Source organism: Pundamilia nyererei, unplaced genomic scaffold (assembly GCF_000239375.1).
Source record: "Pundamilia nyererei isolate P.nyererei 1_Seehausen unplaced genomic scaffold, PunNye1.0 scaffold00017, whole genome shotgun sequence".
Taxonomy (NCBI): Eukaryota; Metazoa; Chordata; class Actinopteri; order Cichliformes; family Cichlidae; genus Pundamilia; species Pundamilia nyererei.
This window is the reverse complement of record NW_005187418.1, coordinates 5,118,229-5,143,168: the sequence shown is the minus strand read 5'-3', so window position 1 is coordinate 5,143,168 and position 24,940 is coordinate 5,118,229. Positions and strand designations below refer to the sequence as shown.

The window sequence follows — 24,940 nt, the reverse complement described above, 5'->3', positions numbered from 1 at the left end:
AACATGTATGAACTTCCATTAGTTTACAACATCTCCAACAAAAGCAGACGAAGCAGGAAACGCAATCAATCTGAGGCCACTCCCTGACCTTTAGCCATGCGCTTAGCGTGGTTAAAGGTCAGGGAATAGCCTGACCTTTATGGGGATGGCAACATCTCTCTGTTGGTCAGTAAGTCTCTCCACCGCTTTGTTAAAACATCTTTAAAATTATCTAAAAAAAATCAACTGTTAAAAAAAATGGTTTTCATAGTTTCCACATCGTAGATGATGAATCAAAGCACTCAAATCCTTGGAAGAGAAATGACTTGAAAGTCAAATGACTACTTAGTGTGTTCTCATCCAGTTTTGCACTATAGATTTTTTTTTTTAACATGCAGGTTAGATTTAAGCCCCTGGAAAGATACTAACACAGACCTTTACAACAGTAACCCCACATCATGCAAAAGCTGATGCCATAACTCAGTGTCGCACACCACTGCTGAAGACAACTTGTACTTGTTAGTGTAAGATGACGAACATGTCAAGACTTGCACACTCATTAGCATTTAGCTTATAGCCCTGAGTAATAAAGCGTTTTCATAAACCTGTCAGACAACTAGCATTAACCACAACATTTTTGCTTTTCTTCATGGCAATAAGAAACCGAAGCTCCTGGAGAAAACTCAAGCAAGCACAGGAACAACATGCAGGCTCCACACACAAGGACTCTGTCTGGGTTCAAATCAAGTATCCTATGAGGCACTGACCCACCGTGCTGCCATAGAGTCAACCCACCAGCCTTTAACGCTTGAAGTCTTATTCACAGAAAACTCATCAATACAACTGATGCTTTAATGAGTTGTCAGCAAAACATACAAGTTTGAACACAGCATAATGTTTTCTATGCCAGACTTTTCTGCTAAAATAATAATGTACTGACAGTGTTTTTTTTATTACTGAGGTCATGTGTTTGCCTGAAAGAAGTTCCCAGAATTATGGACAAAGGTGAGATTTTTCGTAAACATGAGGTTGGTCTGTGCTGCCACTCAGCAGCAGAGCTCAGACAGAGGACCGTGTGGGAGAGCTGGGCTACTGTGCATGTTGATGCAGTTTTAGTTTAAGTAAACAGATCAGCTTGGAAAACAGCCAAAACTAGAAATCGCAGAGGCAAAACAGCAGGTTTGCTAGTGCTGCTGTTGGTGGTTAGATATTTTTTTCAAACCAACACCTCACTATGAGACTCATAGTTTATTTACCTGTTTAAGCCCGAAAGGAAGAGTGATCCCCTAAGCCAAACAACAAACAGATAAACAGCAAACAGACACATTTATTGTGACAAATCACATTTTTATTTATGGCCAAGACAACATTATACAGTATTTATGTAACAAATATCGAACCATCTTCTTGGGTTTAATTACTGTGTACTTTGCTTGAAGGGAGAAGTTGTTTACAGGGAAATGGTGTTCGTGGAGACAACCTGCTATAAGATAATTAAAAAGGGAAATAAGCGCTCTTATTCAGCTCTGGGTACTTGGCATTCACAAGCAAGACTACTCATATTGTTGTTGGCTTTGTCAGGGACAAGGCTTGCTGAAGCTAAAAGGAAAGTTTGGATAGCAGTAATTAGTTGGTTTTGCATGTAATGTGTGGGCCACATTATACAGCTTACGGAAGAGCTGAGAATAAATACATAATGAGAAAAAAGGAAGAGAAAGGTCAAGTGCAGCTGATTGTGAATTGTTTGCTAAACTTTCATAAATATGTCTTCATAAACGAATCATTGGACTGCCCACAATTAAAACTATATTTTTCTTTCAAAAAGTGAACGTTATTAGACATAATGCATTATAACATGAATAATGTTTACTAGAATGTCTCAAATCGAGTTTTTTTGCTATTAATGCAGATTCATTTCCTTTTCGTGTGATCTGACTACCCAGGTCAAAATTCCAAACATAAGAGAAACCAGATGAAGTTTGATTTAGTTTATCTTCCTTTGTATTTAACTTTGATAAAGTTGTGCATGTTGTTAATCCTTTTGATGAACGATGCTATTCCATAAGGTTGCTCCTTACAAAATTAGTCATTAGATGTCGATTACCTTAATGAAAAAATCTGACCTGACATACTTGTATAAAAGCAGAGCAACTACTGAAAATCACAGGTTTAAAGAACTCGTCCATTCTTATAGTGAGACAGAAAAGGGAGTTAGATGTGATGTGATTAAAGTAGAGTTAGGTGGATCCAAGTGTAGACACTTGTAAGCCATCTGGGCATTGGGGGAAAAATCCAATGCACAGCAGCAGATCTACAACAGAAAGGCTGAAAAAGAAAAGAATTACAATGTTGCAATGAGCCAGTAAAATTCAACTTGGTTGAAATGCTGTGTTGGGACCTTAAGAGAGCTGTGGATAAAACAAATTCCCACAAAATCCAATTAACTAAAGCAATGTTTTAGAGAAGGATCATTCTGTGGATCAGAATTCTTCCTCAACGATGTGAGAGACTGATAAAGTCATACAGAAAATAATCACTACGAGTTATTGCTGCTGAAAGTGCTCCTATGAGCTGCTGAATAATGGGGTGCACACAGTGCTGTGAAAACATCACATTTCCTTACATCATTCATACTGGTGCGCCTCCTGATTTATGGGTGAATGTTTTCAGAGGACGTTAATATAGTATTCTCAAAGAAATTGATCACTTTAATCGCAGCAAACCTTTTTAATTTTCATTTAAAGTTATCACTTTGATTGATTGCCATAACAATAATAATGAGACAGAAATCCAGCACACAGTGGCTTCTGGGTTTTACAAAAAGAAACAGATCGTATGCACAGGCATGTAGCACTCTGTACTTTGTTATCTGATCACTCATCAATACATCTTCTTCTTCAAACTGAGAAGATGAAATTGCAGATGAAAAATGAAAGCACATATCTGATCCTCGCCTCCTGTGTAAAAATCTTATCTAAAATGCCCAGGGAGACAGACAATCCAGCTAATCTCTCCTTCATCTTGGTCTGATACTCACTGTGTGGGTTGATCCGCACCGATCAAGAAGATATAATTCCCCTTTTCCAGTCATCTCAGCCTTTATCTCAGACTGATGTTTTAAGGGCACGGAGAAGTACTTTCCGCCTCACATCTTTTCTAAACAAACAATTTACAGTAGATTGTACTCAGTGCCTAGCTATTTTCTTGTGGGATATTCATTTCTACATGCCAGAGGGTAAACAACAAACAATGAAAAAAGTCTAAAGAACCATTATACGTGACATTATTCGGATAAAATATGCGTAACCTTAAGCAGAGAAAAATGACAATGGGCTGTGACGTTTCAAATGTAGATTCTCGCTTCAGGAAATGGAAAAAAATACAGATCAATGGGCATCATGTGCAGAATCTTGTTTACACATTTTAAAGCCCCTGAGCATCATTTGAAGGGGAGAAACAGTTATGTAGTCTCAGATCCTACTTACAGAAAACCTTGTCCATCTTTCAAAACGCCATCATTTTTTCCAATGACGTATTGTAATGCCCACGGGTAACTTAATCCATCCTGTCTCCTAAGGCCTGTACACATTTCAGGCACAGAAATGTTTCCTTTCTTTAAGCCCTGGTCTGAGATTCTACAGAATATAAATGCCACTTCCTTCACTAGAATTTGATCTCTATCTTTAAGCCTGTTCGGGCTGGTATGTCTCTGTGGAAGTGATGCCTCAGAGAGATGAGGGATCACAAAACAGAGAGTGGATGTAAAAGAACAGTTCTAATTTGAGGCACAAACCTCCCAGAAAGTGTTTGTCTCTGAGATGAACCATGTAAAAAAGAAAAGAAAAAAAAAGGAGTAATTTCTAATTCTTTGTAGTGTTTTCCTTTTTAAAAATTCAGTGCTGCTGAGCAGGCATCACAGAATCACTTACAATCGTCTCGTAATTGCTTGATAAATGAGAACTGTTTGACTGTATTTTTGAAATTTAAAAAAAGGATAAGATATGGAATCAGATCTTTTTTCTGCAATCCATTGTGTCTGTATGATAGAAGAAGAGAAAAGTTTCTTCAATTAAAATTGAATGTGGGAGCTAGAGCGTGAAATGGAACATGGGTCTGAAGTGCCTTGGCAGCTCGGTCACAGTTAAAGATAGAGACCATCTTCACCACTGGGTACCGAAGCTCTGAAAACATCTCTTTAAAAATAAATTCCTTTTTTAAGTTTGATACTGAATGATCACGAAGCTTCTAGGAGGTCATCCTTCAGAGTGGATTAGTGGTGTTTATGAGTTTGTTGATGAAAGACTGAACAAGTTTTCAAAGATGATGTTTCTCCTTAAGTTTTTGCAAAACTGTTACTTCTTCTACACATTTTGAGGTAAAGCATCAGTTGCTCTGATAAAGATAAGTCTCACATCGCTGGTTTTCTCCAATTTAGATATTTACACACAGAGTGATGCAGTCCACTGCCTCAGCAAACACCTTGGTTGTCTCCTTACTGTGGAAGAGCAGTTTTGCTTTCAGGCTCTTTCCTGTTATCCAAAATCCTCTCCCATTCCCTATACATGAGCAAAACCATCCACAGTCCAACTGTTTGTTCTAAATTAACTTGTACATTTTGGTGCTGGACTTTCAATTCCCCTTTGACTGCAACAGTTTATTACAATCCTCAAAAAGATTGTTTTGCTTGAGAAAATTTATGCTAAACACATGCGCATAGGCCTATAAAAACAAGCCATGCTTCTATTCTACTCATTTCCAATTACACTGAATGAAACAACTACTTTTGCAGAAAACCAACGAATAGTCGTAAATTTAGCAAAACTGGCATGTACCACAGACTCCATGAAAATCTGTAGTTTGTGGCACAGTTTAGTCAACTGGTGTTGTGGTAGTCACATCAATGGGAGTAATATGCTGTCATTTTGAACTACAAACTTCTAGGTAAAAGAACTACAGCAGTGAACACAAATTCACCTTTTCCTATAAACCTGTATGTAAGTAGAGATGGATGTGATCACCACGAAATTGCCAAAAGCTGTAGTTCTTCCAATAATGATGTGAAGCTGTTTAGATATTTTACATGGGACAAAAACAGTCTGAGGGCTTACCGACATCGGTTTTGGAACCATCGTCAAGTTGCTGTCAGTTGAGGAACATTTGACACTTGTTCATCAATTTAAATTTTAATCCCCAGATGTTGATGCTTATGTCTAGGCCACACACATGTCAATCGCCAGCTCTACTTTACCCCTAACAATACCTCAAGATACTTAAATTTCTTTGAGAAATGTCATTTCTAAGAGACAGAAGAAAAACCATGGTCAGGCTGTAAATATGGGCATACAAGGTGCTCATAAAATACCAGAAGCTTGGCCGGAAACACTCTTTCCCTACAACCATAATAAATTCACCTGGACAGAATAGTGCTCTATGTGACCTTGAATATGTTCTTTATGTTCTGTTGAGGTTTTTTGACACTTAATATAAGCGAGTTAAACATCAGGTTCTTACACTAGGAGTATTTACAAAAATAACTATAATAAATAAATAATTGTGTTTCAATATTAGCTTGTATCACGAAAAGCTTACCGTTTTGTGTTATTACAGAAGCTTCTAGTGAGAATGGTGTAAAATGGTGTCAGGCCAGCATCCAAACCTTAGTTGAGCTCTGGCCAATTGTTCAGTTACTGACCCAGACACTGACCTAGTCCACTGGATGATTGCTTTCCAAAAGCTCTAATAACATCCTTCACCCGCAGAGTTATTATTGGTGTTTAAACACTCCAAATATGAGATCAGTCCCATTACCACTAAAAGGCATCCAAGCGGGCCAGTTTCCAGAGCTAACATTACTGTTCGAAAGCAATGCTGCTGAAATGCAAGTGTTTTTTTTTTTAAAACTCACTTTCCCAATAGGTTTATTTCGTGGTCTGCCTCAGAGGGAATTGAGTTTGTTAAATTTTTATAACAAACTGAACTAAACTTGTAAAGTGTGCATCTTTTTTTATTGTTTTGAGCTAAAGAGTGGAGAGTTGTTCACAGATTCTCACTATGTATGACTAGTGTATATAGTATGTTGCATGGTTGATGTTATGTACTGTAGACCAAAGCACCACTTAGGAAGTCTGCATAAAAATGATTGGTCCTAGCTAACAAGTTGTGTGCATGCAAGGCAGGTAAGCTGTGTGTATCAACTGCAATAGTTATAGTTTCAGCATCACCACCAGTTGTAATTAGCTATGCAGCATTAATTGTTTAATAACCTGTTTGTTATTTAGACGCTGTGGTGCATCCTTCATCTGCGTATTTGGCTCTCTATTTTTTTCCAATTTAAAACCAGAGTAATATTCTATATTCTCGCTATTCCTCCGTATTCATTTGCTCGAGCCACCTTCTTCATCTTTTTCCAGGTTTCCGTGTGAGTCTGTGTCCATAACACATCATAAGCATATATTCCAGACCGTTACTAATGAAACTCTCAATAGCAGCAGAGGAAAAAAAGCATCTGATGACAAAGAGCCTAACTTTCCTCCTTTTCTCACTTATATTCTGAGCTTACCCCTTTTCTAAACTTTCTAGGAGCTGGGCTAAAAGGCATTTGCATGGTCAAAAGGGCAGAGAGGCCTTCATTGTCAATGATTTCAATGCCGATTTTAACCCCGACTCTGCCAATCAGACGGGCTTGCACTGCTCCTTGTTCTACCCATCAAAGGGCTTTGTCTCCTGGGCTCATGGTTGATTAGGTGGGGGGAGACTAGGAACTGTGTGTGGCACACTGGGCTCTTTGTCCAACTCAAGAATTAGACTCCTTAAGAGTCTATAGTAGCGTGCAATGAACTCACTCATGCACATGCACACACAGGCATGCACATTCACACACATAAGATGCCCAAATAAAGGCCACTATGTCCAATTAAGTGCTTGCACAAGTTCACACACCCTAGAGGAACATACTGATAAGTGCTCCAATATGCAATATATTATTGATTTCTCTCCACTTATTATTAGGATTCTGATAAACTAATGTGTTTGTCCACTTTCCAAAATTATTGGCAGAGAATCAGAGAACAATAAATAAAATCTAGAAATGCCAAGAGATGCATCTTTGCCTCTTTATTATAGTAATACAAGCTTAATATGCGGTTATATTGATCAAATGGAATAAATCAAAAATGCTAACTTGTATGTTGTACAGTATGGTAGCAACTAATCCCAGATGACCAAATAGAGTAGCCCAAGTGATATCTCAACCTCAGCAGTCACAGAGATCTTACATGCTTCCAGTTTAAAATATTGATGAAGTCCCACAGCTTAGAACCACTCTCCTTTTAAATCTGTGATTATTTTCCCTAATCATCAGCATCAGATCTCCTAACATGCCACAGAACACTGCTGCAGAGAGCGCGCTGCAGGCTCTCTCGAGACGTGTTTATTACCGAGGCCAAGTCGAGTCGCCACGCTGAGTGTCTCACACACCACTACATTAATCTCCATTAATACAAATGGAGACTTAATCCCTACTCTTTGACAGCGAGTTATCCTGGGTCTGCTCCTGCATCGACACTGGTCAAACGCCTGATGAGAGCACAGTGAAGGCTTCAAAACCTCAACAATTAATAGCTACACGATGTTCTATTACTGCTGGCAAATATAACTAGAAGATAACAGTTTTAAGAATGGGTTAAAAGTGCAGATACCAGTGTTAAAAAAAAGTCTGACAAGTGATGCCAGTACTAATATTATTTTGTTTGTCTGTTTTTGCTATATAGTGTGTATATAGTGTGTTACTATTTAAATTTATTCCTGCACAGTTAGCGTGGAGCACCTATAATTTTATTCTACATCTACAATGACAATAAAAGGCTATTCTAGTCTATATTTATGCCCTCTTTAGTGCCAAGAATACACAAAAAATCATTAAAAAAAGTCTTTCCAGTCTGCATCATGCTCACGTTCACACCTATGGGCAATTTAGAATCACCAGTTAATCTAACACCATGCATTTCTTTGGACTGGGGGAGAAGCAATAAAGCAAACTCCACTGAGACAATGCCCCAGACTGGAAGGCTAACCACCACACCACTTTTAAATATCAGTAGATATCAGTGTAAAATTCCACATTTTGGAATTTAGTCTTAGTCTTTACTGGAGTCCTAATCAAGTGTCAAATGATGGCATTTCTTATGGAAAACTGCATCTGGACAAAATTAAAGAATCCTCAAAAAACACAGTGAACTTAACTGAGCATAAAAGACAGGACGGCTCTGTGTTTGCTGAAGCCACAGAGGCTAGGAGAAGGTGGAGCAGGCAGAGGGAGTGTGTGTCTCTCTCAGAGGACGAGGTTTGTGTGTGGAGAGGCTGTCAATTTGTGTGTAGCCGTAAATAGCTATAAAAAAAACCCCCATAAAAACATTTAAAGGCATACTAAATTGAGTCCTGTGGGCTTTCCTTCTCTTTGGAGCCTGTGTGGTTGTGCGCCTGTGTGTGGGAATACATCACATCCAGCCTTTCCGAAGTCTTCACCCAGAGTCGTGCTTCATTGGTCACTCATTTATAAACCATGCATGTTATGAAATGACGGGAATTTAATCAAATGCTTTCAATTTATTTTTGCAAACTAATACATGATGTAATCTCATCCGTCCAGAGATATGTGAAGCGTTAATTGTGTGACACTAATATGTTTGTAAATGATGCTTTACATACCAGACTGTCCACTCCACCCAGCGTGTGATTGGCGTTGTACAAGGAGTAGGTCATCTGGTATACACCGTCATTGGTCTCGCTGTTGCCATAGAAACCCACACCCACTGCGACGCTGCAGAGAAAAGATGCATAAAGGCGCAGGTGAACCTTTGATAAAGAAGGAGCAGAATATAAAAGCAGTCTCTTGGATTTTAAATCATCTACATCCAAAGTGCTGCCATTTTCGGTCCTTAAATTAAAAGTTTGCCAGCTTCAAAGCCATTATCACAACCTGGCTGAGATTAAACATTAATGCGAAACGACCCGTAAACAACAATTTTCTGTCTACTTGAAAACATCTTTGCCAACCTGCAGTGGAAATATACAACTTACAAGGTAGTATAGCATGGCACACTGGAAAAGAGCACAACGTTTTATGAATATTTGATACCTTTTTTTTAAAGATAAAAAAAAAAAGAATTTGGCTATTATCATAAAGCAGTATCATCAATTTCTGCATCAGGCTTGAGTTTTGGAAAAATTTTAAATGTATGAGGTTAATGAGGCACTTTGGGACAGAAATTTTGTTTTAGCTATTCAGTAATTATTTCCCACTGTAAACAGCTGTGAAGCAGTATGAATGGTATTACAGTGCGAAGGCTGAGTTGCTGAGTGTGTCGGTGAGTTCAGGGAGTAAAAGCCAGCTCGCCCAAAGGGTCTGATCTAGCTTACAGAATGATTTTAGAAAGTGTGAAAAATGAAGAAAAGGAGGGTATTGTATTTCTGGAGCTTTTAATGTATTTTACATCAGGAAGCACTGCTGTTGTTAAGGCGTTAAGAATTGATCTCTCCATCGCTCCATCCATTTGTTAGACTGCTCATTTTATCCTAACCAGTGGTCTGAGTTGTCAGTTCAACAGCCTTGTCACTAACAGACATTAGCTGTCTGTCATCACACCGTAGTGTGTCCGATGTGTTATTTTTTGATAAATATCGCCAACTTTTTATGTAAATACAACAAACAGGATGAGGAAAAACTAAGATGAATAACAATAAATTGCTGATTTATAGAAAATAAATACCTGTAATTTGTGTATGTGTGTGTTTGATGCACATATATCTCACAGCGCAATGAAGCAGCAAATGAAGCAGCAAAAGCTTTTTGGATTTCTGCGTTAATTTTTGTAAACAACACTCTTTGAATCAGAAATTATACAATACAGGCCTCTGGAACGCGTGTGCATAAATTGAAACCACTTTTGCATATTCAGCCATCCAAGGATTTAATTTGTTGAGCTGGAGCATCAGCACAAACAGAATAATAACCGGCGCATTCTAAACACACACACTTAAGTAGTCTCTCTGAGCTCCACTTTTTCCCTAAGTGCCGTCATATTGTGCTGCCATATGATGGGATTTCAAAGTAGCCGCACAGTTGTTAACTACAAGAAGATTTAATGTTGCAACACAATGTCTCACAATATACTCCAAAGACCCTGCACAAGAATCCTCTGCAAAGACAAGGATGTCCAAGTCTTGCACTACAGACACTGAAGGCCGTAGATCAGAGCAGTGAGCAAGTGTTTTATATCCTTTCTTTTCAATAACTACGCAGAACAAAAAAGGAATACAGATCCCGTATATGACCATGATCTGTGAGAAACAGGACATGACAGAGCTTAGTACACCTCCCAAGGGAAACTTTATATACACTGCTTGCACTCAAATACAACAGTGCAACAGTAACTTCAAAGATTATGGGCATCTGAGAAGCTTACATAGTTTCAATCCTCCTTGGATCAGGAGAACTGAACTCAACTGAAAACACGGATGTAAGAATCTGAAAGTCAACTCTCACATTACAAATTGCACTCATATCTCTCCTCTCCAAAGTGTGATAAAAATAGACACTTTTTTATGCCTTTTTATGCCTGTTTTCTTTTTTTATTCAACTTCATATTGCCATTGCAATGCTAAAATTACCTGCAGACCACTTTAATAGGTAGACCTGTTCTAATGCTGTCAGGCATACACAGAGTAGGTCAGAACGACCTGCTGAAGTTCAAACTGAGCTTCAGAAAGGGAAACAGAAGGACTTCAAACCTTGATGCAGATGTGTTACAGCTGCAGGAGAACACATTGGGTTCACCAGCTCACTAAAACAGCAGAAAATTCTACAGCAGAAAACTTGAAGAACAGTGCCAGGTCTGCTGATTTCCGCTACACCATTGGACACCAGGGTCAGAATTTAGCCTAAACAACATGCAAGCATTGTTACGATCCTGGGTCATTTTGTTGTTTATGGTTTATGTTTAAGTTCATTAGCTTATCTAATTTCATTTCTATTTTGCCTATGTTGCCCTGTTATAGTTCATTGTTTATTAGATTCCACTTGTGTCTTCACCCCTGTGTTTAAGTCTCCCTTGTCCTTCATGTGTGTCAGGTCTGCGTGTGTTATGTTGTCAAGCTCGTGTTGTCATGTTTCCTGTTCTGTTTTGAAGAGGTCTGGTGTCCCACGTTCATTGTGTTTAGTTTCACTTCCCCTGTGGCGTCATTATGTTATTTCTAATCAGCTCCTTTCCCATGTGTTTCCACTTTCCCTGTTCACCTCCCGTGTGATTTAGTCTGTGTGTTTTCATTCATTCCTTGTCAGGTTGTCTGTTGAGTTTTCGTCATGTTTCCATGCCTCCATGTTTCCATGTTTCCAGGTTCTTCCATGTTCAGGTATTTTTGACACACTTTGGGATCCTTAGTACCAGCTGAGGTTAGTTTAAACAGCTACATGAGCATTGTTACTGTAGCATAGCCATCCCTTTCTGATCACAGTGTACCCATCTTTTGATGGCTGCTTCCAGCAGGATAATGTGCCATGTCACAAAGCTTAGATCATCTCAAACTGATTTCGTGAACATGTCATTGAGTTCACTGTCCTCAAATGGCCTCCACAGTCACCAGATCTCAATCCAGTGGAGCACTTTAGGAATGTGGTGAAACAGTAAATTTGCATCATGGATATGCAGCTGACAAATCCGCAGCCACTCTGTGATGTTATCATGTCGTTATGGAGCAAAAACTGATCTAAGCCATGAAGAACTGAGGCAGTTCTCAAAGCAAAAGCGGGTCCAAATCAATACTAACAAGGTGCACCTATAGTGCTCTGCCCACTAATAAATAAATACTGACCATCATTTACTGAACAAGGTTAAATGTTTAGAAGGTCTTTTGTGTGTGATTTTTTTATTGCACACAATAGTAATGCAACACACTGAAGACACTATTTGTAGGTCAGCACTACTTCGCGTGGCAGGTCAGGACTAAAAGAAAACTAAGCAGGACTCAACCTGACTGAGCTTTAGATTAAGGCTGTGGTTCCTACAGACTTATCCCTGATGTTCCGGATAAATTTTAAGCTGAAAACAGAGACTATAAGTCTGCAGCCATCAGCGCTTCCTCTAACATTCACTTGGAATGGCTAAAATCCTGCAGAGCTGTTATGATCGTTGTGGTCGAAGCAAAGTGCAGGTGGAGCTAAACAACAGGGGCAATTTTCCTAATTAGTACAGCAGAGATGGCCTCATTAAATGACCCCCTGCAGATAAACATCCCACTTGGCAGGTTACAGACTTACCCTCAGGGAGAGCAGTTAAGAAAGTGGGGACAGGCATTACAGACAAGAATAAAATCATCATTTTAGAGGAAGACAGGAAGCGATATAGACAGTCAGCACTAAAAAAAAAAAGACAAATACAGGTGACGAAAGAAGTCACAAAAGCGGAGAGCAAGACCCTGGGATACAAAAAGCAAGACTGGGCGGGGGTGGGTTGGGTTCCTCACCAAAAATACATAGCATCTTATTTGTTCTTTGTATATCTGTGTTTGTGTGCTATTGGCCCCTTTAACAGCACAGATGCAGGGAATGTATTAAAGCAGTCACAGCTTGGAGAAACACAGACTTACTTCTAAAAAAGGCAACTATTTTAGGCAGAATTCAGATTAAAATAACTGAGAGGACAAATAGAAAGTCTCTTCTTTGCCTTCTCTCTCCCCTTTGTACTCCCTCGTTCCTGCCAGTTCTCTTAGTGCTGCTACTTGAAATATCCATCGTCTAATTCAAAGAGAAAGAACACCATAGATTTGAGTAGGCATGTACTGAGCAAGAGTCCAAACTGTCACATTGATAAATGAATAAGTACATAACAGACAGTGATGGGAATTAATAATAAAATAAAATAAAATAACCTAAAAAAAAAATTCAGCCTGAAGCAAAAAAAAAAGCTATGCTAAATAGACCCTGACAGGTCTGAATATTGGAAATTTTGCCCCAGAATGGCAGCAATGAATCTCTTGGGATGATAAGTATAGACGGGTGAGCTTATATTTTTTACGCTGCCCTACTGAACTCTCAGCAGGGGAAAATCCCCTTTGATATAAACTACGAAACACAAATAGTTACTTTTCATCTTTTTTTTTAGAGCTACAAAAAGTCCAGCATAGCTCATTTAAGTTCTGAGAAGCAGTAAAAACAAACGTACATGCTGCCAATTACTTGGTTGGTACATTTATATTGCTGATAGATTTTGTGTTACGGCTGCTCGTTCCAAAAGCTTTCCTCGAATGGATTCAGTGGATACACAGACATCCTCTCTCACTTGTGCCCTCTGTTATAATTTCTACTTTGTGACTGTCAAGAGAGATGTTCCACAAAAAGAAATTTAAAAAAATGTATATTTAAAATCGACAGGAAAAGAGAATAATTTTTAACGATCTTTTACTTTTTTTTATAGGCAGTAGAAGCAAAAAAAAAAAAAAAAAATCCCCTTTATTCAGTTTCCAAAGTCGGACTGATCATTTCAATGGTAACCACTGTCCTTGGAATCCACTGGATTGCTGTGTGGAGTTTGCATGCTCTCATTGTGCCCATGTGAATGCTCTCCATGTACTCTGGCTCTCTACCACAATCCAAAGACAGGCATGTTAAGTCTGTTTGTGTTAGCCGTGTGATAGACTGGCGACCTGTCAGTGTTGCACCCCACGTTTCCATATAGCAACTTAAATGAGCAGCCGTCCAACACCCCAGATCTGGAAATGAACGGGTATCTTCAGTGTTGCTGTGCTTGGGCATGACTGTCAACCTTTGCCTGTTATTCTCTCTTTTATGCAATACGCACTCTTCAACAGCACTTTTGCGGAGCATAGTGAGGCTCAAGATTTTACACATTGTGTGGCTTAAAAAGGGTATTTTCTGGAATGGCTGATCTATTTTCCTCTCACATGCCCTGTATTTGTTATTTACATAATGCGTGTTCTCACGAGGTATCACTGAGGAACTGGAGATCCATGCTCTTGCACGGACAGTGGACACAGTCCATGAATGCCGTGCTTAAATCCAACTGATTGCTCAGGTGCATTTGTTTAAGTGTGCCGGCGTAATTGTTCTCCTAACCCTGCCAGTGCACAGCACACAGTGATCAGACAGAATTGAACAGTTTACCTTTTGCATACACCGATAGTTAATAAACTCACCCTCTTTGGCATAATGTGCCTTGTTGGCATTCAAATAACCCCTCTGTAATTCACCTTGCAGTGACTGTGTGGGAATGAATTGTTTGGTTTTTGTAAATCACACCCTTCTTTAATCAAACTGTTCTTCTGGGAAGACTAAAGCAATATCAAATTAATTGAAATTCTTTTTAAAAACCCAAATGCTCATTGTGTGCCAAACTATCACGGTAATATACCTCAAGTAATATTCTAAACTGCAAACTATCATAGTTATAGTAAAAAAAAATCAGTCCAGATGTCCTCAGCATGAGCAGCCTGATCAGTTATGATACACCATAATTACAGAGTTAATGTGCTACACCATGGGCAGGGCTGCAGCTACAGCTGAGTGACATCTGCTCTGGCTTCACCAGTGTTAATTATAACGGACATCACAGCATATCAGACCTAGCCACTGTCAAACATAATTAGAGTGGAGGAAGTCAAGAGAAAAGGGGGAGACCGATCAGGATTATAGAGGGAAGGGAGGCAAAATCAGGGCAAAAAATAGAATTAGGGTGTAGGGAAAGGGTGAAAAGGACGGATGGTATTAATATGAAGCCAGTTTTCAACTTCAGTACAAATCCGGTGTGAAATCCACTAGGCAAACACATCCATGTTCTATTTTATCCAGTAGATGGACAAAATCAAAGTCAGGAATCAGATGAAAGAGAGTCTGTTTCCCACAGGATGTTTCCTCCAACTTCACTGATCTCATATTTTATCCTGTCTTAGCTTACCAAGTCAGGCAACATAAACCTTTTAAGTGCAGTCCTCCCCATTAGAGGGAGCTTTTTTGTTATGGACTGCAAATGATAATGAACTGGTCTGAACAACAATGCAACACACTTTATAATACTTTAAAGTAGCTAACGCTGATGGAGAGCTTAACTTAAAGCTTGTGGTATAATTTACAGCAGCACAGAAGTGTAGACCAGACAGATGGACATGATTTTGTTTAAAGGGTATAAATATAATCAGAGTAGGAAGCATAGACTTAGACTTTATTCCACTATACTCTAAACATGTGTAAAATAAAAGGTCAAACTTTATCACAAAATGCAATAAAATAAAGCACTCTTATATTCACCAAAGTGATTTCTGTCCAAAAGAGAACCCAGTTCACTAGAACAAAAACAAGAATGTAAATTAAACAAGGTTTAAACCAAAGTTCACAATCGAAACTGAGTAAATACAGAGAAGAGTGAAGCAGAAGCAGATGATGGGTGAGAAACTCAGGCTGAGAATTCAGACAAACTGACAACTAGAGGGTGAGACAAGACTATAAATACACAGGAACTAATTGGGAAACAGGACACAAGGGAAACCGATGAGGTTTGGGCTGACACCCAACAAGCCAATAACACACACAGGAAGGGTGAACAAAGACTGAACACACAAAGTAAACAACTTAACAAAGAAACAAACAAAAAACACACACAGAAAAAAAAAAGAAGAAGGAGATCTTAAACGATACCAGGTCACATGAACCAAGACTCACTGATCCTGGTTCATTTGTCCTTTGAAGGCTCAAGAATATTTGATTAGAACAGCAAGATTCACTCATAACTGAACCCTGGTCAGTGACAATGAAAGATCCGAGCTTTGTGACATGACATGTTATCAGGGAACCTCTTCTCCATGCCTTGGTTCTAACAAGTGGTTATTTGAGGCACTGTTGCCTTCTTTTTACCTCAGCTAGTCTGGCCATTCTGCTTTGACCTCAGAGAACTGCTACTAGATATTTTTTCTTTTTTAAGGCAATCTCCATTAACCATGGGGATGGCTGTGTGGTGCAATCTTTGTAGATGAGTAGTTTCTTGAATTGTCAGACCAGCCAGTCCGCCGTCAGCAACCATGCCCATTCTGATGCTCGATGTGAACCTTAACAGCCCAAACATGTCTATATGCCTAAATGCCCTGATTTGCAGCGATGTGATTGGTTGATTATATATTGTGTTAATGAGAAGTTGAACAAAATGCACGGGCTTAATAAAGTCACATAACAAAATAGCATCATATTACATATCCTAACCTACAAATACGATCAATGAGTAAGATCTTTATTTATTATTTATCAGGATTCTAATCTAAGCCCGACAACAACAAAAAAAAGTAAAACACCACGATATCTTTTCAAACCGAAACACCCAATTTTCTCTGTCTCTTTTAAAGTTAATAGGTAGGAAGCAGGAAAAAGTGTGAGAGGACCAGCTGAGCCCAGCTTGACCTCTGCTCAAGAGCTGGCTATCATCAATCAAATTCAGATGATACAGGAGAGGGGCTCTTCCTCTAAGGACTGGCAGGATGCAGCAGCGCTGACTTCAATTTGGTAAAGCAATCTTATTGTTTGTGTAATATCATCGCTCACTGATCTCCATTTCCTTTATGTCACTTTTTCTTTTAATATGGTGTGCATTATTTTTTTCCATCCAGATTGAAGTGATGGGGCTCTAAAATTATGGACTCAGTGTACACTAAAGGACTGAGCTGGTGATTATTTTTATCAGTGCAATGAAGACAGCTAGTTTCTTTCATTGGAATAAATTACGCATGGTAAAGTTTCCCTCCATCATCTACTTAATAATCCTGCTCCTGAGTTGGTTTGACCTTACGGATATGTTGCTGTGACAACAAATCCTGCAGATGCTTTTAAGAACTAAGAAATCCAGGATCAAGGCAAATGGTCACCAATTTAATCCAGCTAAAACGTTAATCCACGTATGGCGATCCAGCCCAGGGAAACAAAGGAGACATGGGACAGCAGAAGGGAGGAGAAACAAAAACTTCATTAAATGCAGTATGTCTCCTTGTCCCTGTGGGAGTGGAAGAGTTCCACTCCCTAATCACGCATAATCTGATTTATAAATTAGAGAGCAACACCCTTAAATCAGATAAATGAGTCATTACACTCTAATGCTATTAAGTCTGTTTTAAAACCCTCAACTTCAATTCTACCAAATTGGATTTAATAAAAATGAAGCACAACAGTGCTACATCTAGTTTAAACATATTGCTAATAAGCTTTCTTGCTGTTTTAGCAATTTGGAGAGCTATTGAATTCAAAGATAAGCACAGCTCACCAAAAAACACGATGATAAACTTTGCATATGTCAGATCAACCTATTAATCTGGACTAAAAAATAAAAAGACAAAAAAGAAAACACTAATTATACAACAATTAGCCGATGTCGCCCATTTTTTTCAGCGGTTTCTTTATGTCATCAGTAGAAAATGACTTCTGTTCCCATCAAGTGAAACAGTGCTCATTAAAGTTTCTTAAAATATAGAGCGTCTCAAATGAGCAGTACTCTCTACATTAAAAATGTATGATGCAAAAGAGTGAAAATACAGTGGAGAGCACTAACTAGCAGAGGACCAGGACTATAGGAACTCTAGGCTATTCCATCTAATGACATACTGAACATGCCGCTATGTTTTTTTGGCATCGTGACGACAGATTGGCTCATGTTGTCAGATGTTCTTGAGAGCCCTTTAAAACTGACGTCCTAGATACCAGACAAAGTTTCAAACCATGTGTCATGACCTTGGGGCTTCTGGGTTTGTAAGCACCAGATATTTTTTTGTGAATAGGAGGGAAAAAAATCAATTTTCTGAATCTATTGCTCTTCATACTTTACTGCTTATCGGCTGTGTCCCCTTTATTTGCTGTTCTACCTGTTAAACTTTCTCTCGCACTCAGCACATGAGGGGTTTATATTAACAAAGTTACCATATGAACTGAAGGTGAAAAATTTTCATCACTACCAATTACTTTCTTATATTTTGTATAAAGGTTCACTACATATTTAATCTTTGCACAGTTGTTAAAACAATTGCTAATCTATTTCACTAAATCCACTGTGGGTTTAAGACTTAATAATTTTTTCCCCACTTGTGCTCCTTTTCAGATTTTACAATACCACTCACTGACTGTTAATCATTAATCTTAGGGCTGCCCAGTAAGTCATATCATAAGCTTAACCATGATTCTGGCTTCCCACAGTTAAATTAATATGATCAGGCGATAGTGAAAATGAATTCTTCACCGATAAAACACAAGGTAAATCAAGCACTCCCTACACATGCCAGCTGTTTCTGCACCATGCAGCTTTAAGTTTCCTTGACTATTCTGGGTGACATTGTAACACAGTGACATTACATTTAAAGATATGATATGATAAAATCCAAGTGTCTGGCACAGCAGCAGAAATGAATCATCATCCTTTCCCTGGAAATAATTCCAATTTAAGGCAAGTGTTAACCAAGAAAAGATCTTAGTCAAAGAGTGCTGTGGAGTTGTGTCTGCTCAACACAACACAACTTAACTTATTCAGCCATCTGAAAACATAACCACAAACTGTAGTTTGTTTGTTTGTTTGTTTTTGTTTTTCATATCCATCTCTCCATCTTTTTCCACTTATCCGGGGCCGGGTTGCGGGTGTAGCATCCTAAGCAAGGACGCTCAGACCTCTGTCTCCCCAGCCAGCTTCTCCAGCTTATCCATCCAGCTCATAAAAACACAGTGAAATCACCAACATAGTTCCATTCTGCTCGACCAGAGATGCACATTCTTTGCTACAGAGCTGCTGAGCACATGCAGTGAAATACTTTATATTTGTCTTCTGGGAGATGCATTTAGGTAAGCTAAATAAACACTTAATTGTCTGCAAAGATGTTCTAATTAACTGGAATGTAAGACCAAAATAAGTAGACTGTTTATTGAATTTTGTTTTACGTTTTGGGCCACTTTTTATTTTTCTTCTAAGACGTCCACTGAAATTAGGTGAATAAAGAGAACCAATTAAAATTTACTGTAACACAGGAATTTAACATAATATGAATGTGAGTGAAAGTGCATTAACAAAAGATTTCATCACTAAAATCAACAAATAATCAGGACAAATAATCGCGGTTGCAATATTAATCAAAATGATCATAATAATCGTTTTGGACATAGTCGTGCAGCAGTAATTAATCACTGGCAGTAGATAACCAACCAGGTGAGTGAGTTGTCACCTTATTCAGTACTGCTGGTTGGAGCCACCATAATTTGTGTTGATCTCTGTTTATTAGAATGATTATAATGGTTAATAACAAACTACTGGGCCACACTGAAAGTAGAGGACTCCACTCATTGGGGATCTGTGTGTGAGACTGATAAAAGCTGATGGGTTAGTAACATCTGAATCAGGTAGTTACTAAGCATGGTTGTCACATGGTTGACTGTCCCCTCCTTTGTGGATAGTCGAGTAATTCAATTATCCACTTTGCGAGGACAGCGGAGCTCATTGAGGGATTTGATGGGTTCTATGTGGCGATGTAAGTGCTGACTGTGTTACCTAAGTTCACGTGTTCGAGTCTGTCGCAAAAGCCGAAACTTTAATGAATGAAAAGTTGGATCTTGCCAAAAATAATTAGCTGCTTTAGGCTTCCTATACCAGCTAAAGGCTAAACACTAATGCCATTAATCTATTGTATATATCATAGCTAATGTCACTTCACATCAGGGAAGTTTTCAGTTCACCACAGACTTGATGAGATGCAGCAGCCTCCAGCCAAAACAAATCACATTAACTGCAACGCTGCTCCATTATAAAATCTGAGGGGAAATACTGCGTCTGATATCATCTTAACGATAACAAAAAAGAAAACATTTATCCTTAAAATAGTATCGTTTTCACATTTTAAGTGGTTTATTTAATACGTGATTTTTGCATAAAATGCCATACTTAGGGTTGGCACTCACACAATGTGAGGGTGACACAAAATTTGTGCTAATGAAAAATACAAATTCATTGCACTGGGTTGCATTATTCTTCCAGTGACATAAACAAAAAGTTTTTAAACAAGCAAAACAAGTAGGTTACGTCTGCAGCAGTACAGTTTGATACTTGGGCCTGTACAAGCGAGAGGAAACGCTGTTCAGTCATTCAGCAAGCCAGAAAAACTAGGAAGTCATTAAAACTGCACTGACTGGTGTAATTTTCAAGGCCTCTACAGTATGATATTCCTGCCATATTCCCAGTGAGACACAGAAGGGATTTTGATGGGTAGAATGACCTTCATGTGCGTCATTTTTTTTCCAATAAATAATTTAACAATACAACTGAAATAAAATTTTAAAATACTATAGTCATGTTTTGTCCCTCTATATTTCTACATTCTTTTGGCCTGCATGTGCAGTGTATATCATGAAGTATTGTGTCTTGATCCTCCCTCATTTCTTTATATTTTGCTTCCACGCTGGTCTCGAGCTGTAGTTCTCTGGGCTTTCTCTGAGTTTTTCTTTGGGCATTGGCTGCTTTTGCGTTCATTTTAATTCCACTGCTTGTACCTGTTTTTTTGTTTGTTTTTAAAGCCTAAAACTTGGCATTTCTCAGTATGGAAATTGGGCAAGTGAAGAACACAAATAAGAATTAGCAGCTCTAAAAAAAATTATCCACAGCAGAGGATCTGTATGTGAAACTCTAAGATGACCTTTCTGACCTCAAGAAATGGGAAAATATCCACCAAAGACCTGACAGAGGAAGTGACAGATGCATGTAGGCCTACAGTTGATCCAACTACTTGTTTGCTAGAGGATCAGTAATGGTCTCAGTGGAAGAATGGCTGCCAAGAAGCCATCCTTACGGGAAACGGGGAGAAAGGGCTGTGGTATGCCAAAAGAATTGCACTGAAAATCAGTTGCAAAAAGTCTTAGGGAAAGATGAATCCAAAATCACCAGTATGGCCAGGACAGATGTACAACACTGACTGTGTGCAGCAATCTGTAAAGGATGGTGGAAGCTCTCTCATAGTTTGGAGTTGCATTTGAGACAGTGGTGTTGAGGATTTTGTTAAAATTGATTAAATTAAGAAAACAGAAAAGTACGGTCAGATTTTGATCCACCATGCAATACGATCTGGAAAGTCTCAACGTCATTTTTTCTACATGACAATGATCCCAAACACACTACTTGGACAGAAAATCCCAGAGTTGAATACTATCAGTCATAGATTGGCCTCAGCAGAACGTGGATGTCAACATTACTGAAGCATCATCTTGAGAGAGAATATAACAAAAGACAGGCTGCATTCAAAGAAGAGCTTTGAAAGGTCTGAAGCCTGGAGAACTATTCATGAAGACTGCTTAAAGAAAGCTTCCCTAACAGAGTTCAGGCTGTGCTGAAGAATAAATGGTAAATGGCCTGTATTTGTATAGCGCTTTACTAGTCCCTAAGGACCCCAAAGTGCTTTACACATTCAGTCATCCACCCATTCACACACTGGTGATGGCAGCTACATTGTAGCCACAGCCACCCTGGGGCGCACTGACAGAGGCGAGGCTGCCGGACACTGACGCCACCGGGCCCTCTGACCACCACCAGTAGGCAACAGGTGAAGTGTCTTGCCCAAGGACACAACGACCGAGACTGTCCAAGCCGGGGCTCGAACCGGCAACCTTCCAATTACAAGGCGAACTACCAACTCTTGAGCCACGATCGCCCCAATCGGCAGACATACAAACTATTATAGACTTTATTTCCATGTTTGCATACATTTCAGTGAATCAATGCACCTATCCCCTATTTTCCTACCAAAATATAAATGAAAGATGTGCAGCTCATTGTTCTGCTTATTGTACAGTAACCGATCCACCTACATTTTGATTTTTGGTTGGGGTTTTTTTGCTTTTTAATTATAATTTGCATAATAGAAAAGCTCTGTCTCCCAGCTGGCTGCCCTAGCCAGCAATGCACGATTGCACTTCCACATTGTCAGCAGAACATTGACAATACGCCCACATCAGGATAGCTTCCATCAACCACTGGTATAGTGCTTGAGAGCCACAAATGCCAGTGGGATATTTTGTTAATACCAGAGTGAACTCAGCGTTGGATGAATTTTTATTGTGCCTCAAAATATAGTGACCATAGTTTCCTAAAGAGCCATTTTCAACAAAACAAATTCAAATCCTGTGGAACATTTTCAAAACTAGAAATCACTAGAAATGAACAAATGGTAGAGACGCATGAACCTACAGTGTTTACGAAGACCAAAAGGAGAGGCTCCGAACACACGGAGAATATAAATGGGAAGACAAAAAGACAAACAGAGTGGACAAATACACAGAGAGTCTACGTGCTACAGACTAATAAGTTAGTGTGGGAATAGAGAATGTGCAGTGAAAACATCACAGCACTTACAGCTCTGTATGAGGAATACAGAACAACAAATAAAGAAAATGGGAAAACACAGAACTGCAGACAGCAGTGGAGAGCGTGTGCGAACTGTAATCACGGTTATTCATAACACGCTGTCTGAGTCGTGATTCTCTCACCATGTGATGAGGCCGGCGGCGACTGCCGACCAGGTGACGCAGCAGGAATTAGGTTTCTTGCTTTCCTCCTCCTCCTCTTTACGGCAGCAGCACAAGCAGCTCAGGTAGATGGCCAGACACAGAAGGTTGAGGCCAAGCCCCGCCGCCGCCACACAGCCCAGGAATATGAGTGACTGCAGAGGGTGAGAACAGGAGGAAATAAATCAAACGCCTTGTGTCATTGCAAGGAAACTTATTATTTTATAAGCACCGTGCTGTAACATCCACACAGCAGTAAGAAAAACCAGAGTCTATACCATTTTACTACAAAGTACTAAAATGCAAAGTAATTTACAGTCTGTATATTAAACTGCACACAAGTGACATTGAGTATAATTACATTTTCACATGTTTCACCACATTTTTTTCCTCTAAAAGTTCTTGTGATTTAAAATGTTTCTCAAGCATCAAATGCAAAATGTTGGCACACTGACTTATTAATTAATGTTACTGGATAATTACTAGTGAGGAAGACGTTAACACTTAAGTTGTGAAGTAGTGGAAAAAGTAACTTGAACTGCTTTAGGTGCCCACTGTAATTAAACTATTGCTTTTTAAGTATCAGTAAAATTTAAATAACGAAGAAATATTCTGTATACAGAGCAACCCTTATATCAGTACAGCTCGCTGGGTTTAACTGGCTTCTAAATTGTGCTAACTTCCCATACAAATAACCAGTTTCCAGCTTTGCTGTCAGCCCTTATTGTGATTTGTGTGGTAATAACACACATAAACAATAATAAATATGCCTGCATCAGCCATGGTAACAAGGCCAGCTGCATTCTGGGATCCCGAATCCAACTGGAAAGCAGACAAGACACCTCCTCATACATCTCTGGGTACACTCCTCTCCCTCTCAACCCCTCCTTTTAGCCCCCATCCCACCTTCTGCGAAAGATGGAGAGCGGTGACAAAAATAGCAACAAGACTGTCATAACAGGCCCAAATGAAATCTGCATCCATCTGTGAGCAGATGGGTTTATTCGAGCTCGGTCCCCTCCTTTCCGCCCCCTTTACTCTTCCTTTTTAGTTTTCCTGAAATCTTTTCAGTGCTGAGCCATCTGTTCTCTCGCCTGTGATGTCATGTGTCCTGCAAGTGAAGTGGTGGGATTAAAATTCAGCGACGGAAGAGTTTGCGGGAATATATCATTTACTGCTATAAACAGCCAGTTGAACCGCAAATCTAAAAATTCTCTGAAATCAGAAAACTAGCAACACTTTATTTAGAAGTCTTCATAACTGCAAGGTATCTTTGGATAAAAGCATTTATGTTTGCTCTTTTTGCACAACAAATCTTTTATAACTTTTACTCTCTTCCCACTAAAAAAACACTATTTGTTTCTACTGGTCCTGTTGAGGTGCTTTACATTTTTTTCATTATTCATCTCTATAAAAAAAACCCAAAAAACTCCAAACTGTGTCCCATTAATGAAGCCTTGAGCAGAGCATTTTCACACTCAACATCTTGGCGTTTTGAAATCTGATGTGAGGCCGAGGAGACTGGATGCTCATTGGCTAATGACTTGTAACTCCCAAATCCTTAGCCAGTGCCCATATCCTGGAGAATCCTCCCTCCCAGTGACCATAATTCACAAAACAAACTTCATGTTAGACCTCAAAGGAACTCAGCACAGGAAGTCATGATAATCATGTTTACAGAGGTCACCGAAGAAGACAGCAAACAGCTCGTTTTCCATGAACTTCTGTTCAGGTTTTGCTGTCACATCACGTGAATAAGGCCCGAGTTACACAGGCCTAGAAACCAGTTGGCAAACATCTAGAAACCACCGGCTGCAAGGAAAAATACATATTCCCCAACTGATCAGAGAGTGGTTGCTGGAGTTTGATGGCAGCAGCTGTGAAATTAATGGCCAAAGATTCAGTTACATAGGCCTAGAGTCCAGTTAATGACCCTTCTTGAATGTTTGCTGGCAGTTGCTGCAACTTGCAAGTTGAAATTGGCCACAAATAGGTATATCGTGCTGAAGCAATAACCTGCTAGCAACTGCTTTGGGCACTAACAGATTGGCGCAGTCACTTATAGTTGCATGTAATGTGTGGATGATGTTACACAAGAAACATCATTAAACAGCTTGCATTGCCGTCATTATTCCACCATTTATACAGTTGTTGAGAATTAGAAGCACCAGTCTTGACTAAAAAGTGACTTGAACATGGTAAAGATAGTACTGCAGATACCTATTGTATGTGTGTAGAAAGCCTAAGCATGAATATAGCTTCTAAATTATGCCAACACTGAAGTGACTTAAACCTGCCACCCGATGGCAATAGCTGTGGTTCCAGATTTTTCCCATAGACTACAGACGTAGTGGTGTTGGGTGCCATCTCCAACAACGATGAGGTGGCCTACAT

General features: G+C 39.2%; 1 protein-coding gene across 2 annotated transcripts in view; it reads right to left on the bottom strand.

Moving 5' to 3' along the window:
- The window catches only part of ttyh2 (tweety family member 2), a 70,255-nt gene that overhangs the window by 27,677 nt on the left and 17,638 nt on the right, over window positions 1-24,940 (bottom strand). For both annotated transcript variants that reach the window (XM_005725910.1, XM_005725911.1), the window contains exons 2-3: window positions 22,529-22,701; window positions 8,686-8,797 (exon numbers count right to left, since the gene is read on the bottom strand). In XM_005725910.1, coding sequence (XP_005725967.1) covers window positions 8,686-8,797; window positions 22,529-22,701 — 285 coding nt within the window. The remainder of the gene's footprint in view (window positions 1-8,685; window positions 8,798-22,528; window positions 22,702-24,940) is intronic.